The sequence below is a fragment of the Giraffa tippelskirchi genome, chromosome 8, assembly GCF_054371585.1.
Source record: "Giraffa tippelskirchi isolate mGirTip1 chromosome 8, T2T-mGirTip1v1.2.pri, whole genome shotgun sequence".
Lineage (NCBI taxonomy): Eukaryota > Metazoa > Chordata > Mammalia > Artiodactyla > Giraffidae > Giraffa > Giraffa tippelskirchi.
Genome location: NC_137282.1, coordinates 127297810 through 127311967, shown reverse-complemented (window position 1 = coordinate 127311967; position 14158 = coordinate 127297810). Strand labels below are relative to the sequence as shown.

The window sequence follows — 14158 nt, the reverse complement described above, 5'->3', positions numbered from 1 at the left end:
CAGAAGTGGTCTCTGGACGGAAAGTTTGAGAACCACTGGTCTGGAAGCCTCCGGGTGAGTCTGGATGCTTTTCTAGGACTTTCAATGCAGACAGTTCGCTTCTTGGTGGGCTCTTGGGGAGCAGGGGGTGGGGCAACTCCAGGCCTGGGGGCCTGGCCCAGGAAGCAGCGCCCTAGGTCACAGGAGACTCTGTCTTCTTAGGGGCTTCGGAGCAGATCTGCTGGATGGTGGTGGGGAGGTGAGGGGAGGATGAAGAGGGCTGTTTCAGGGAGAGCTGTGGCTCTGTCTTTGTCTGACTTTCCATTCTCTCATCTTCTCCTCTCTCAGCGGTGTCCCAGGGAAGAAATGTGGCACCATCATCCTGTCTGCTGAGGAGCTCAGCAACTGCAGGGTGAGTGGCAGAGGGACTGTAGGACAAGACCTGGAGGGGGTGGGGATGGGGCGGTGATGGAGGGCAGGCTGGCCTGCCCTGAGGCGCTGGGGGGGGCGGGGCTCTTCAGCCTCCCTTGGCTGTCGTAGAAGTCCACAGCTCTGGAGCTGGAAGATGTCTCCCCTTTTTAGAGCTAAGCTGACTGAGGCACAGGGAGAGGAAAAAGCTCGCCCACGGTCAGCCGCTGAGCTGGGCTGGGAGCCCTGGTCCATTCCCCATCACAGCCATGCTCACTTGTCCTTGAGCCAAGACTGCCTTGGCACCAACACTGGCAGCGGAGAGGCCTTTTCAGTCTGGGAGGCTGGGCGCTTGGCATTTAGTTGTCATTTTTCACTTTTAGCTCTGGAGTAGGGTGACGCCCCTACATGGGGCTGAGGGAGTGAGAGCATGAGGTTGGTGTGTGTGTGTGTGTGTGTGTGCGCGCGCGCATGTATGTTGGGAAGCCAGAGTCTGCAGATCTACGCAGCCCTTGGTTTTGCTTCTTCTGTGGGACTGCAGAGAAGCAGGAGGTAGGGACAACTGAGGGGTAGCTGGGGGGTAGCCAGGGTCTTTAACAACGAGGCTGTAGTGTCCCAAACTCTGCATTCAGGGGCTTCCAGTTGGAGAATAAGACACAGAATTGATATTCTTCGGGAAGTACAGCAATGACTAGATCAGCTCAAACACAGTTGCTCTATCTACTTTCTTGGCTTGTCTGTTTACCTCGGTGGGTCTGATGGACCTTGACCCCAGGGCTAAACCTCCCCGACATGTACACCCAGCAGAGGGTGGGGTATGCAGTAGGTGATCACTGAGGCTTTTCCGTGAATCTAATTGAATGAATGGGAAGTCCAAACCAAATGTTTAGGGGATGTTGATATAACTACTACACCTGTATATGCTGGCGATCTGGACACTATTGGAGTCCCCACAAGGGAGAGAGTCTGTTCAGTGACTCAGTCGTGTCCGACTCTTTGCGACCCCACGGACTGCAGCACGCCAGGGTTCCCTGTCGATCACTAACTCCCGGAGCTTGCTCAAACCCATGTCCATTAATTCGGTGATGCCATCCAACCATCTCATCCTCCGTCATCCCCTTCTCCTCCCGCCTTCAATCTTTCCCAGCATCAGGGGCTTTTCCAATGAGTTAGTCCTTTTCATCAGGTGGCCAGAGTATTGGAGCTTCAGGGAGAGAACAAGGGCGAGAACCCAGCCAGTGTGTAGACTAGAGCTTCTATTTAAGCCTCCTGAGCCTCGGTTTCTCCACCTGTATGCTGGAGCTGATAGACTTGCTGTGAGGATTAAAGGAGACTGTGAAGGTGACTGTGCCCAAGGGGCTCTCCTCCTAGTGGATGTCTGGGGAAGACTGAATCTGAATTCCCTGCAGCCTAAATCCAGTTTGCCCTCACGCTTCTAACTCAGTCGGTGGCTTCCTCCCTGGTTTATAATTAGACAAAGTAATACAAACGAAAGTGCTTTGGAAATTCTAAAGCTTTAGACAGTGCTGGGTGCTGCTATTGGTCTAGTTTTCCGGGATTGGTAAACAGTGTGTGTTTAGGCTCTCCTCCTCCTCCCCCACTCCACCTCCCCCCCCCCCCCCCCGCATCCACGGATGGCAGCAGCTTCTTTGATTCAAGCAGTTTCAGAGCAAGTGGGGGTGGGGGGCTCCCTCCCTTCCTCTTGAGATTGTCAGCTCCTTTTCTTTGGGGGCATCTTTGGCTGAGTTCTGTCTTTCCCTAGAATACTTGCAAGGAAAAAGAGACTAATTCCCAGCATCTGGCTGAATTAAAATAATTACATCTGATCGGCTTTGCTTCTGTCATCCCAGCATTCAGTAGGAGGATCAAAGGAAGAGGGTGGAGTCTGAGAGATGGTTTTTCACCAGAGCTGGGCTTCCTGCTCAAATGAATATATTCTGCTGGAGCAGACAAGCCCTCCCTTCATCCATGGGGATGGTGTGGGCGGGCAGGGACCTGAGAAGGATTAGAGTTGACTCCAGAAGGTCACCAGCATGCGTTGATGGGTTATAGAAAAGCCCTTCTCATCGAGAATTTAAATACCAAGAAAGTTCCAACAATCAGAATTTGACCCCAGATATTATTCAGTGATACTTGATGTTGACAAGGCTGAGCTTAATCCCCTGAAGGGCCTCTGAATCACCAAAGAATTCATTACGGTCAGCAGTAAAACAGTGATTATTGTGTGTAATACTGACCAATATTTGCATAGTCCTCACAGTTGACTAAGACTCTCGCGTTGACAATCTATTTGATCATTCACCATGGGACTCAGGGGGCTTCCCTGGTGGCTCAGACAGTAAAGAATCTGCCTGTAATGCAGGAGACAGGGGTTCTATCCCTGTGTCTGGACGATCCCCTGGAGAAGAGCATGGCAACCCACTTCAATATTCTTGCCTGGAAAATCCCATGGACAAAGGAGCCTGGCAGGCTACAGTCCAAGGGATCAAGACTGAACAACTAACACTTTCACCTTTGTGGGACTCAGGGCTGGGGAGGTGTGAGGGACCCAGTGTCCAGATGCAGGGAAGTTGGAGTGGCCTGCCTAAGACTGCAGGATTCTAATCCAAGCCTGGGGTCTGGGAGTGTTTCCCTCACCCACTGAAGTTCTGAACCTACATGGCACATGGAACAGCTGTGGGCTTTGTCAGGCCAGTAGCCTTTAGTAGGCCTGGTGAGTGGCTGGACTTCTAGAGAGAGGCAGGAGGGTGTTGGGGGTGCGAGTGGTGAATAGCTCCTAGGCTTCCCCTTCCCAGACTCTTAGCTGCCCCTAGGCCTGCCAGGCAGCCAGACAGCCTTGCTGTGGAGCCAGGAGTCCCTGGTCAGATGCACATTCTCAATGGCATCCAGTCAGGTCCCTGCACACACAGGCTGGAAGTGAGCGTGACTCACCTCTCACCAGCCAAGGAAGTCATAGCTTCACCTGGCAGCTATCCCTCCCCATCGCCTTCTAGGTATCAGCAGCCTGGCAAATAGATGGGGAAACAATGGAAATAGTGACAGACTTTATTTCCTTGGGCTCTAAAATCACTGCAGATGGTAACTGCAGCCATGAAATTAAAAGACGCTTACTCCTTGGAAGAAAAGCTATGACCAACCTAGACAGCATATTAAAAAGCAGAGACATTATTTTGGCAACAAAGGTCTCTATAGTCAAAGCTATGGTTTTTCCAGTAGTCAGGTATGGATGTGAGAGTTGAACCATAAAGAAGGCTGAACACCAAAGAATTGATAGTTTTGAGCTGTGGTGTTGGAAAAGACTCTTGAGAGTCCCTTGGACTGCAAAAAGATCAAACCAGTCAGTCCTAAAGGAAATCAATCCTGAATATTCATTAGAAGGACTGATGCTGAAACTGAAGCTCCAATACTTTGGCCACCTGATGTGAAGAGCCGACTCATTAGAAAAAACCCTGATGCTGGGAAAGATTGAAGGCAGGAGGAGAAGGGGACGACAGAGGATGAGATGGTTGGATGGCATCACCGACTTAATGGACATGGGTTTGAGCAGGCTCCGGGAGATGGTGAAGGACAGGGTAGATTGGTGTGCTGCGGTTCATGGGGTCGCAAAGAGGCAGACACGACTGAGCGACTGGACAACAGCAAAGCCTGCTCGTGTTTTCATTCATTCCATTTCATCAAATATGCTTTGGCTCAGTTCATGCCCTCCCAAAGTTTCCAATTTTGTATGAAAGACAGAAATGGCCAACCAGCAATCACTGCACAGCAGGGTCATCAATCCTGTCAGACCCATTGCCTCTTTTTTATGACAAATATTTTATAGCACTCTTTACTATCCTGAAGGAAAATTCTTGGACATACCGTATAATATGCCAGAATACATGCAGGTGAGGCAATGAGCCCTTGCAACTACCTAGAGGAAATGGCAACCCACTCCAGTGTTCTTGCCTGGAGAATCCCAGGGACGGGGGCGCCTGGTGGGCGGCCGTCTATGGGGTTGCACAGAGCCGGACACGACTGAAGCGACTTAGCAGCAGCAGCAGCAGAGGAAGATCAGTCCAGACAAAGAGAACACCATAGCTCTTGTAAAGGAAGGAGCAGGAAAACAGTAGTGAGTGACATCAGAGAGGCAAGGGTGTAGGTGAATGTGCGGGCCAGATGGTGTGGGACTTTGTGGATGGGGAGCTTAGCTTTGAATCCTGATAAAGTCAGAACTCTCATTGTTCTAAAGACAAACTTCAGAGAGATCCCAGTGTCTCCATATGGGAGTCTTGGGAAGATTCCGGGATAAGGAGGGAGAAAGATAGGAAGAAAGAGATAAGGTGAAGTGGGGGAAGTGGTGAAGGTTTTCTGAGACCCAAAATATGCAGGTTGATCTTTGGGAAAGATGTGTGTCTGTATATGTGTGTGTGTGTGTGGTAAGCACAGCTATGTGTCCTGCATGATGAATAATCAGCATTCAGATATCACCCTTTTATTTTTATTTTTTTAAAGGAAGAGCAGGTACTTATTTATTTTTGGTCGTACTTGGTCTTCGTTGCTGTGTGTGGACTTTCTCTTCTTGCAGGGCTATTCTAGTTGCGGTGTGCCGGTTTCTCATTGCGGTGCTTCTCTTGTAGCAAAGCATAGGCTCTATGGCGTGTGGGCTTTAGTAGTTAGGCACTCAGGCTCAGTAGTTGTGGGACGTGGACTTAGTTGCTCCACAGCCTGTGGGATCTTCCCGGACCGGGAATCAAACCCATGTCCTCTGCATTGGCAGACAGATTCCTATCTACTGTACCACCAGGGAAGTCCCAGACATCACCCTTTTAAAAAGTTAGTTTGCAATATTTTGGTCTTAGAAATCATCTTTCTGGTTAACAACAACAAGCAGAATGAAGAAAACAAAAACATTTTTCCTGATGCTGAAAAAATAACTTGTTCCCAACAGACAGTTGAAAATATAAAGACTAGAAACATCACCAAGAGATAATCATTGTTGACATTTTGAAGCCTTTCCTCCAAGGCTTTTTTCCTGTGTCCAAGTATATAGTTTTTTCTTATAATTAGTAGAATATGATATCCAGATTTATTTTCCCATGTCATTAGATATTCTTGGAAGACATATTTAATAGCTACATATCAATTCTCTGTTGTATGGATGGGCCATAATTTATTAAATCGATTCTCTTAAAGGAAAACAATATAATTAATACCTTGAACATCCTCATAGCTGACTTGTTCCATTTTTCTTTGAACTTTAGTTGATGGAGTTTGGTTAGTAACCTAGACACACAGGCTCAATGAGTGGGAGGAAAAATGGTCAATCTGCAATTCTCGGCCTGTGAATGACCACATCAACAGATACACAACTGATTGGCTTGCTTGAGAAGCCAGTCATTAAGACAGCAGAGAAAAACCAGCTTGACCTCAACGTGGTTATTCAGTCGATGTCTAGAGACAGGCCCGGCTCCTAGACCAGCTTTAATACTCGCCATCTGCGTGAGAATAAACTGTAGCCTATGGAGTCTTCAGCGCTATCCCTAATGCCTACACCCAGGTCTCCTGCTTCTGCAGGCTTACCCAGGCAAGCAGGGCTCTGGGGCAGGGCCCCTCTGTGAATGCAAGAGCCCTTCCAGAGGTCACTGGTCACAGAATCACCCCCAACTCTGAGTCGTGTTCATCCCTGTAGGAGCGCTAAATCTCAGAGTTGTGGCTAAAGATTCATTTTCTTACCTGTTTTAAATTTAACTTTTAGTTTATATTGGGATATAGTTGATTTACAATGTTGTGTTAGTTTCAGGTGTATGTGTGTGTATGTGACCATGAGTGCTCAGTCACGTACAACTCTGTGACTCCATGGACTGTAGCCCACCAGGCTCCTCTGTCCATGGAATTCTCCAGGCAAGAATACTGGAGTGGGTTGCCATCAAAGCGATTCAGTGATACATTTACATATATTCATTCTTTTTCAGATTCTTTTCCCTTACGGGTTCTTTCTTTTCAATGTCTTCATTTTTCTGACTAAAAAAGACAGTGTACTAATTCCAGGAAATTTGGAAAACATAGCAAATATTAAGGAGAAGACCACAAATGTCACTATGTTCCACATCTATTTAAAAGTGTTTCTTAGGGTGCAGAATGTGAGCAGTAGGGCAAAGCGATTAAGAACTTGGGCTCTGGATCCAGACCAAATGCCATTGCTTACTAGCTCTGTGACCCTGGGCAAGTTGCTTGACCTCTCTGTGCCTCAGTTTCTTCATTTGTAAATGGCTTTATTTTATTTAAAATAGATTTTTGATATTTTATGTGTCATGGATTTTTTTGCATTGGTTTTGATTTTTTTTAAATACCACATTAAAATCTTTATTTTGATTACTGAGATTTTTGGAGTCCCTTAAATTTTGCACTGGCCTTATCCTGGCTCTCACCCTGGGGGCTGCCAGCAAGACTCAAGCCAGAGTAACCTTCCATTCTCCCCTCCCGGGTGTGCCTACCCTCTCCCAGCCTTCAGCCCACCCGCTGACCTCTGGCCTATAAGGCCCTCTCCTGGGTCAGAGAGGGCTAACATGTTAGAGTGGGCCAGGCCACCACCCCAGAGAGAAAGGCTGTTTGCGCTATGGTCTCCCCAGCAGCCTGATTAACATGCGGAAAGATGCAAATTGAAGCAATCCTGCTGTTAAGAGAAGAACTTAATATGTTTTTTAAAAAGATAGGGTGAAAAGGCAGAAATTGCACAAAATTATATATTGCCAGAGCTGTTTTACCATCCCTGCAGTTGATTCCAGAGATGCTTCTGGTTTGGAAAAGGCATTTTATGTGCTCAGAGCCCCCCTCTCTCTGACTGAGAATGTCAAACAGCAGGATCTTTGACCCTTGGCCAGATTTTGCTGCTCCCTAATCCTGCTTGCCCAGTACATTTTATTGCCTCTTCTGGAGTCACATGTATATCAAGGGCTGATTCATTTATTAACTCTTATTTAAGAGGAATAGTCAAAGCATAGTAAATATGACTATTACCATAAACCATGTGAAAGTGTGAAAGTGTTAGTCACTCAGTCGTGTCCAACTCTTTACAATTCCATGGACTATAGCCCACGAGGCTCCTCTGTCCATGGGATTCTCCAGGCAAGAATGCTGGAGTGCGCAGCCATTCCCTTCTCCAGGGCATCTTCCCAACCCAGGGATTGAACCTGAGTCTCCTGCATTGCAGAGAAGGCAATGGCACCCCACTCCAGTACTCTCACCTGGAAAATCCCATGGACGGAGGAGCCTGGTAGGCTGCAGTCCATGGGATCGCTAAAAGGCGGATACAACTGAGCGACTTTACTTTCACTTTTCACTCTTATGCGTTGGAGAAGGCAATGGCAACCCACTCCAGTGTTCTTGCCTGGAGAATCCCAGGGACGGGGGAGCCTGGTGGGCTGCCGTCTATGGGGTCGCACAGAATCAGACATGACTGAAGCGACTTAGCAGCTGCAGCAGCTCCTGCATTGAAGGCAGAATCTTTTTTTTTTTTTTTAATAAATTCATTTATTTTAGTTGGGGGCTAATTACTTTACAATATTGTAATAGTTTTTGCCATACATTGACATGAATCAGCCATGGGTTTACATGTGTTCCCCTTCCTGGACCCCCCACCCACCTCCCTCCCCATCCCATCTGAAGGCAGATTCTTTACTGTCTGAGCCACCATGGAAGCCCAACATAACCCATAGGCCATAGCCACCTTCAAAAGCAAGTCCCTCAGCAGCTCCATGTTCCTTGTCTCAAGGGCTCCCCAAGGGTTGTGCACCCTTTAGAGAGGAAGGATGCCTTGGTTACAGCCTAGAAAGTCTCTGAAGTTCTGTCTTATACCCATGGATTTGAATGGCTCCATACTGTTTATCATAATGGGCTTTTGGCAAATGTTACTGGGTCTAGATGGTGTTAGGGAGGACAGATCAAGTTGAACAACCAAATAAACTTCTATCAACGCCTCACACATATTTGCTATGGGGGTGCGGTAGGGGAACGAGGTGTGGCTCACTGATGGATTTTTCCAGTTACATGAATTTCAGAGCCAATCTTTTATCTTTTTTTTTTTTTTTTGGACTAGTTTGCACAGAGGAGACTTTTCTAAAATGGATTTCACACTTCTCTGACTTCTCAAACTGAGACTGCAGAACATAATTAAACTTATCTTGATGATTCAGGGTCATCATTTGGAATCTCAGTTATTAATCTTTGGATCCAGACTGTCTGGTTTCAATCCGAGCTTCTCCTCTTATTCAGCTTTGTGGCTTCAGGAAAGAGTATTAACCTCTCTGTGCCTCAGTTTCCTTAGCTTTAAAATGGGAATAATGATTGTATTTATCATAAACACTAGCTGAACACTGGCCATTTCGTATGGGTCAGCCCAGGAGTAAACGGCACTCAGAACGTGTTGGCTTCGATTCTTTTATTTAATTTTTTACACTGGTATTTATTTATTTATTTTTTGGCTGTGCACGGACTTTTCTCTAGTTGTGGCAAGCAGGGTCTACTCTCTAGTTGTGGTGTGCAGGCTTCTCATTGCCGTGGCTTCTCTTGGAGCATGGGCTCTAGGGCGTGTGGGCTTCAGTAGCTGCAGCACATGGGCTCAGGAGTTGCGGTTCCTGGACTCTAAAGCACAGGCTCAATAGTTCTTGCACATAAGCTTAGTTACTCCGCAGTATGTGGGATCTTCCCAGATCATAGATTGAACCTGTGTCTCCCACATTGGCAGGTGGATTCTTTACCACTGAGCCACCAGGGAAGCCCCTTAAATTTGTAATAGAGTGTAGTTGCTTTACAATGTTGTGTTATTTTCTGCTGTGGCTCTGATCCTTGTAGCTGTTCTATGCTAGGCTCTGTGGACTGGTACTTAACATATGTTATCTCCCTTGGTCTTCCAAACAGTCTCAAGGGGAAGTCTGCATTTTTCCAGAGAATACGGAGACTTAGGTGAAATTGCTTGCCCCAAGCTGCTCAACTGGTAGATGGCGGGGGCGGGGTGGGGGTCTAGTCAGGTCCTGTGGCTCCTTTGTACTGTTTTCTCTGTCAGGTGCTGTGCTGGGACCATGGCCCTCCCAGTGGAGCCCTAAATGGTCCTGGAAATTATGGTCTGTTAAGTTCTGCATTAATATTTTTCTGATATTTCTACTCCTCTTCCTGATCTTGCAGGGCCCCCATGTGGGGTTTCCTAGGCAGGAAAAATAAGAGCCTGTTCCTCTGGATTTTGTGGCATCTGTTTTGGTTGTTTTAAATATATGTATGCATTTTATTGGGGTTCCCTGGTGGCTCAGACAGTAAAGAATCTGCCTGCAACGCAGGAGACCTGGGTTCGAACCCTGAGTCGGGAAGATCTCCTGGAGAAGGGAATGGCTACCCACTCCAGCATTCTTGCCTGGAGAATCCCATGGACAGAGGGGCCTGGTGGGCAACAGTCCATAGGATTGTAAAGAGTTGGACAAGACTGAAGCGACTTAGCATGCACGCATGATCTATTCAGCCACACAAGACCTGCTCTTGGCTTAATGCTCTGCTGTCCCAGTATTGAAATCTCTTAATACTCTTTGAAAAAAGGACCTCACCTTTTCCCTTGGCACCGGGTCCCCCAAATTATACAGTCAGTGCACAGTGCAGGGGGGTGAGGAGAGCCCACCAGATCCCTACGCCACCTCCTTTTCCTAGGCTTTGGGATGGAGCTCCCCAGGAAAGCATTTAGATGCCCCCTCCATCCAGCATGAGATGCGATTGGAAATTTCTCCTGGGTAGAGCTAATAACTGTTAGAAGTGGACTTCAGTTCACTCACTCAGTCGTGTCTGACTCTTTGCGACCCCATGGACTGCAGCATGCCATGCTTCCCTGTCCATCACCAGCTCCCGGAGCTTGCTCAAACTCATGTCCATCGAGTTGGCGATGCCATCCAACCATCTCATCCTCTGTCGTCCCCTTCTCCTCCTGCCTTCAATCTTTCCCAGCATCAGGGTCTTTTCCAGTGAGTCAGTTCCTCACATTAGGTGGCCAAAGTATTGGAATTCAGCTTTAGCATCAATCCTTCCAATGAATATTCAGGACTGATTTCCTTTAGGATGGACTGGTTTGATCTCCTTGCAGTCCAAGGGACTTTCAAGAGTCTTCTCCAACACCACAGTTCAAAAGCATCATTCTTCGGCGCTCAGCTTTCTTCATGGTCCAACTCTCACATCCATACATGACTACTGAAAAAATCATAGCTTTGACTGTATGGAACTTTGTCGGCAAAGTAATGTCTCTGCTTTTTAATATGCTGTCTAGGTTGGTCATAGCTTTTCCTCCAAGGGACAAGCATCTTTTAATTTCATGGCTGCAGTCACCATCTGCAGTGATTTTGGAGCCCCCCAAAATAAAGTCAGCCACTGTTCCACTGTTTCCCCATCTATTTGCCATGAAGTGACAGGACTGGATGCCATGATCTTAGTTTTCTGAATGTTGAGCTTTAAGCCAACTTTTTCACTCTCCTCTTTCACTTTCATCAAGAGGCTCTTTAGTTCTTCTTCACTTTCTGCCATAAGGGGGTGTCATCTGCATATCTGAGGTTATTGATATTTCTCCCGGCAATCTTGATTCCAGTTTGTGCTTCTTCCAGCCCAGCATTTCTCATGATGTACTCTGCATATAAGTTAAATAAGCAGGGTGACAATATATAGCCTTGACGTACTCCTTTTCCTATTTGGAACCAGTCTGTTGTTCCATGTCCAGTTCTAACTGTTGCTTCCTGACCTGCATACAGGTTTCTCGAGAGACAGGTCAGGTGGTCTGGTATTCTCATCTCTTTAAGAATTTTCCACAGTTTATAGTGATCCACACAGTCAAAGGCTTTGGCATATTCAGTAAAGCAGAAATAGATGTTTTTTTCTGGTACTCTCTTGCTTTTTCGATGATCCAGCAGATGTTGGCAATCTGATTTCTGGTTCCTCTGCCTTTTCTAAAACCAGCTTGAACATCTGGAAGTTCACGGTTCACGTATTGCTGAAGCCTGGCTTGGAGAATTTTGAGCATTACTTTACTAGTGTGTGAGATGAGTGCAATTGTGCGGCAGTTTGAGCATTCTTTGGCATTGCCTTTCTTTGGGATTGGAATGAAAACTGACCTTTTCCAGTCCTGTGGCCACTGCTGAGTGTTCCAAATTTGCTGGCATATTGAGTGCAGCACTTTCAAAGCATCATCTTTTAGGATTTGAAATAGCTCAACTGGAATTCTATCACTTTCACTAGTTGTGTTCGTAGTGATTCTTCCTCAGGCCCACTTGACTTCACATTCCAGGATGTCTGGCTCTAGGTGAGTGATCACACCATCATGATTATCTGGGTCGTGAAGATCTTTTTTGTAGTTTTTCTGTGTATTCAGTTTTTCTGTGTATTCTTGCCACCTCTTCTTAATATCTTCTGCTTCTCCTAGGTCCATACTATTTCTGTCTTTATTGAGCCCGTCTTTGCGTGAAATGTTCCCTTGGTCTCATCTTGGATGACCTCTAAAAATCTCAGTTTCCTCATCTGTAAAATGGGGAGACAAGAGGAGTTACTTCATATATGTGTGTAAAGAGGGCTCAACACAGCACCTGGCATCGAGTAAGCACTCAATAAGTCAGCCATTCTCTATACCAGGTCTGAAGTCCTCGATTTCTCAGGAGGCTCTCAGATTGGGAGCCCCCAGTCCTGTCTCCTTGTCCCTCTCAGTGGTCAATGATGAGGGACATGATAAAAGCTGCTATTACCTGGGCATCTCTGGCTGCTGGCTGCTGTGCCCGGGCACTGCCCCTAGAGGCTCCCTTCAGGGGACCCTTTCATCCCAGGCTAACCAGTGCCCAGTTCTTCCCTGAGTCAAAAGAAATCAGTGATTCTAAACATATAGGGAAGCGGGCCTCATGAAGGGCAGTGTGCTCTGTGCTGGAAGAGGCGTGACTCTGAAATCATGTTGCCCTCATACGTGTTCAATTTCTGCTCTGCCAGTTGCTGGCTGTTGATCTTGGGCAGGTTACCTAGCTTCTGCACCCTCCAGCGTCCTCATTTGTAAAATGAGGATTATTATGAAAAAGGATGATTCTGAGGGCTAAATAGGCTAAGGCTGTAAAGCACTGAGCCAAGGGCTGGCCCACACAGATGGTAACTAATAGATGTTTGTGGAATGAATGAATGAATGAAGAAGCCAGTGGTTAAAGCTCTGTTTGCTGTTGTCAGATGCCCTTGAGGGAAGGCTTGTGAGCTGGTAGAGGTGGGCGTGGGGCAGGGGCAGGGGCCACACACAGGCAGGGGTGGGGAGGGAGAGGGGAGAAAAGAAATATCCAGATCATCATAACTTATACACACACACAGTACTGAGTGTGTGCTGTATACTCCTCAACACTGTCCTCAGTTAACTCATTTCATCTTCCGACAAGCCTACGAGGTCGTCTTTCCTGTGCCCCCATTTTACAGATGAGGAAACGGAGCACAGACAGGGTGAGGAGCTAGATCACACAGCTAGTGAGGGATGGAGTGGAAGCAGCCAGCCTGGCTCCAGAGACCATGTTCTTAACCAGCATACTGTATCCACCGTCCCAAGCTTTTTTTCTTTTTTTACAAATTTATTTATTTATGACTGTGTTGAGTATTGGTTGCTCTGGGCTTTCTCTAGTTGGGGAGAGCGGGGAGTACTCTCTAGTTGCGGTGGGCAGGCTTCTCATTGCAGTGGCTTCTCCTGTTGTGGAGCCTGGGCTCTAGGGTGCATGGGCTCAGTAGTTAGGCTTAGTTGCCCCATGGCATATGGGATCTTCCTGGACCAGGGGTCGAACCCATGTCGCCTGCATTGGCAGGTGGATTCTTAACCACTGGACCACCAGGGGAGTCCCCCACCCCAACCTTTGACCATGTCCTTTGAGCCGTGAGAGGTGGCATCTTCATCTCTGCCACCGCTCTGGTCCTTACTGGGCTGTGGGATTGATCTCCAGAGACCCTCTCCCCCACTGAGAAGAAACGGGCAACAAGAGAGAGAGTGGGTATTTCCTGACAGGCCCGGGCCTTGAGGGCAGGCCAGGCCCCAGGGACCATCACCAGAACCCTAAGCTCTGGCCAGTTGGCAGCTGACCTGTCTGGATGCAGAGCTTTCAAGCTGAAGAGACCACAGGGGGATGGGCAAAGAGGAGGACGCAGGGGCATCTCTGCCCAGTGCCCTGTTGGCCGCAGCGAGCTGAGGGGCCAGGAGCCGTGTGAGAGGAGGCGCCCGGGGTCCTCGCGGGGCCTGGGTACTTGCCACGCGCTCTTGGGCTGAGGGTTGGGTCAGCCAGGGCCGTTAACTCGTCAGAGGAGTCAGAAGCCTGGGGCTCTGTTTGGTAAACTTGTGGGGGCTGCTCCCTGCTCTGAGCTGTAGGCTCCTCAGCTGTAAGATGAGGCAGTGGGGGTCACAGTCTAGCTGTACCCGCCTCAGAGTTAGATGGGTCTTGTGTGCAGCAGTGCATGTGGAAGGCATGCTTAAACTTGGGAAGCATGCAATCCTGTGAGGGAATGAGGCGATGTGGACAGCGAGGGCGCTGGGGCTGCGTGGCCAAGCTCAGAGTGGCTCGGGTTAGTCATTTCAGCTGTCCGTGAGCCACTCGGTACAACAGTGATGACACCACATGTCTGAGCCTCGACCGGTTGGGTGACGTGCCTGCAGTGCGCTCTCCTTCAGCCCTCACCACGGCCCTCTGCGGTGTGCGCCGTCATCAGCCCCACGTCACAGAGGGGAAACTGAGGTTCCGAGAGGTCACCTCCTCGTCTGGTGACACAGCAGCAA

General features: G+C 48.1%; 1 protein-coding gene across 18 annotated transcripts in view; it reads left to right on the top strand.

The window, feature by feature from the left end:
* CPNE5 (copine 5) overlaps positions 1-14158 on the top strand; it is a 101051-nt gene that overhangs the window by 49376 nt on the left and 37517 nt on the right. For 11 of the 18 annotated variants that reach the window (XM_081520306.1, XM_081520298.1, XM_081520297.1 and 8 more), the window contains one exon: positions 328-391. The exons of 2 other annotated variants lie outside the window; for them this stretch is intronic. In XM_081520306.1, the coding sequence (XP_081376432.1) occupies positions 328-391 (64 nt within the window). Of the gene's footprint in view, positions 1-3; positions 55-327; positions 392-14158 lie in introns of all 18 variants that reach the window. 5 more of the 18 variants (XM_081520295.1, XM_081520291.1, XM_081520301.1 and 2 more) reach the window with 1 other exon arrangement.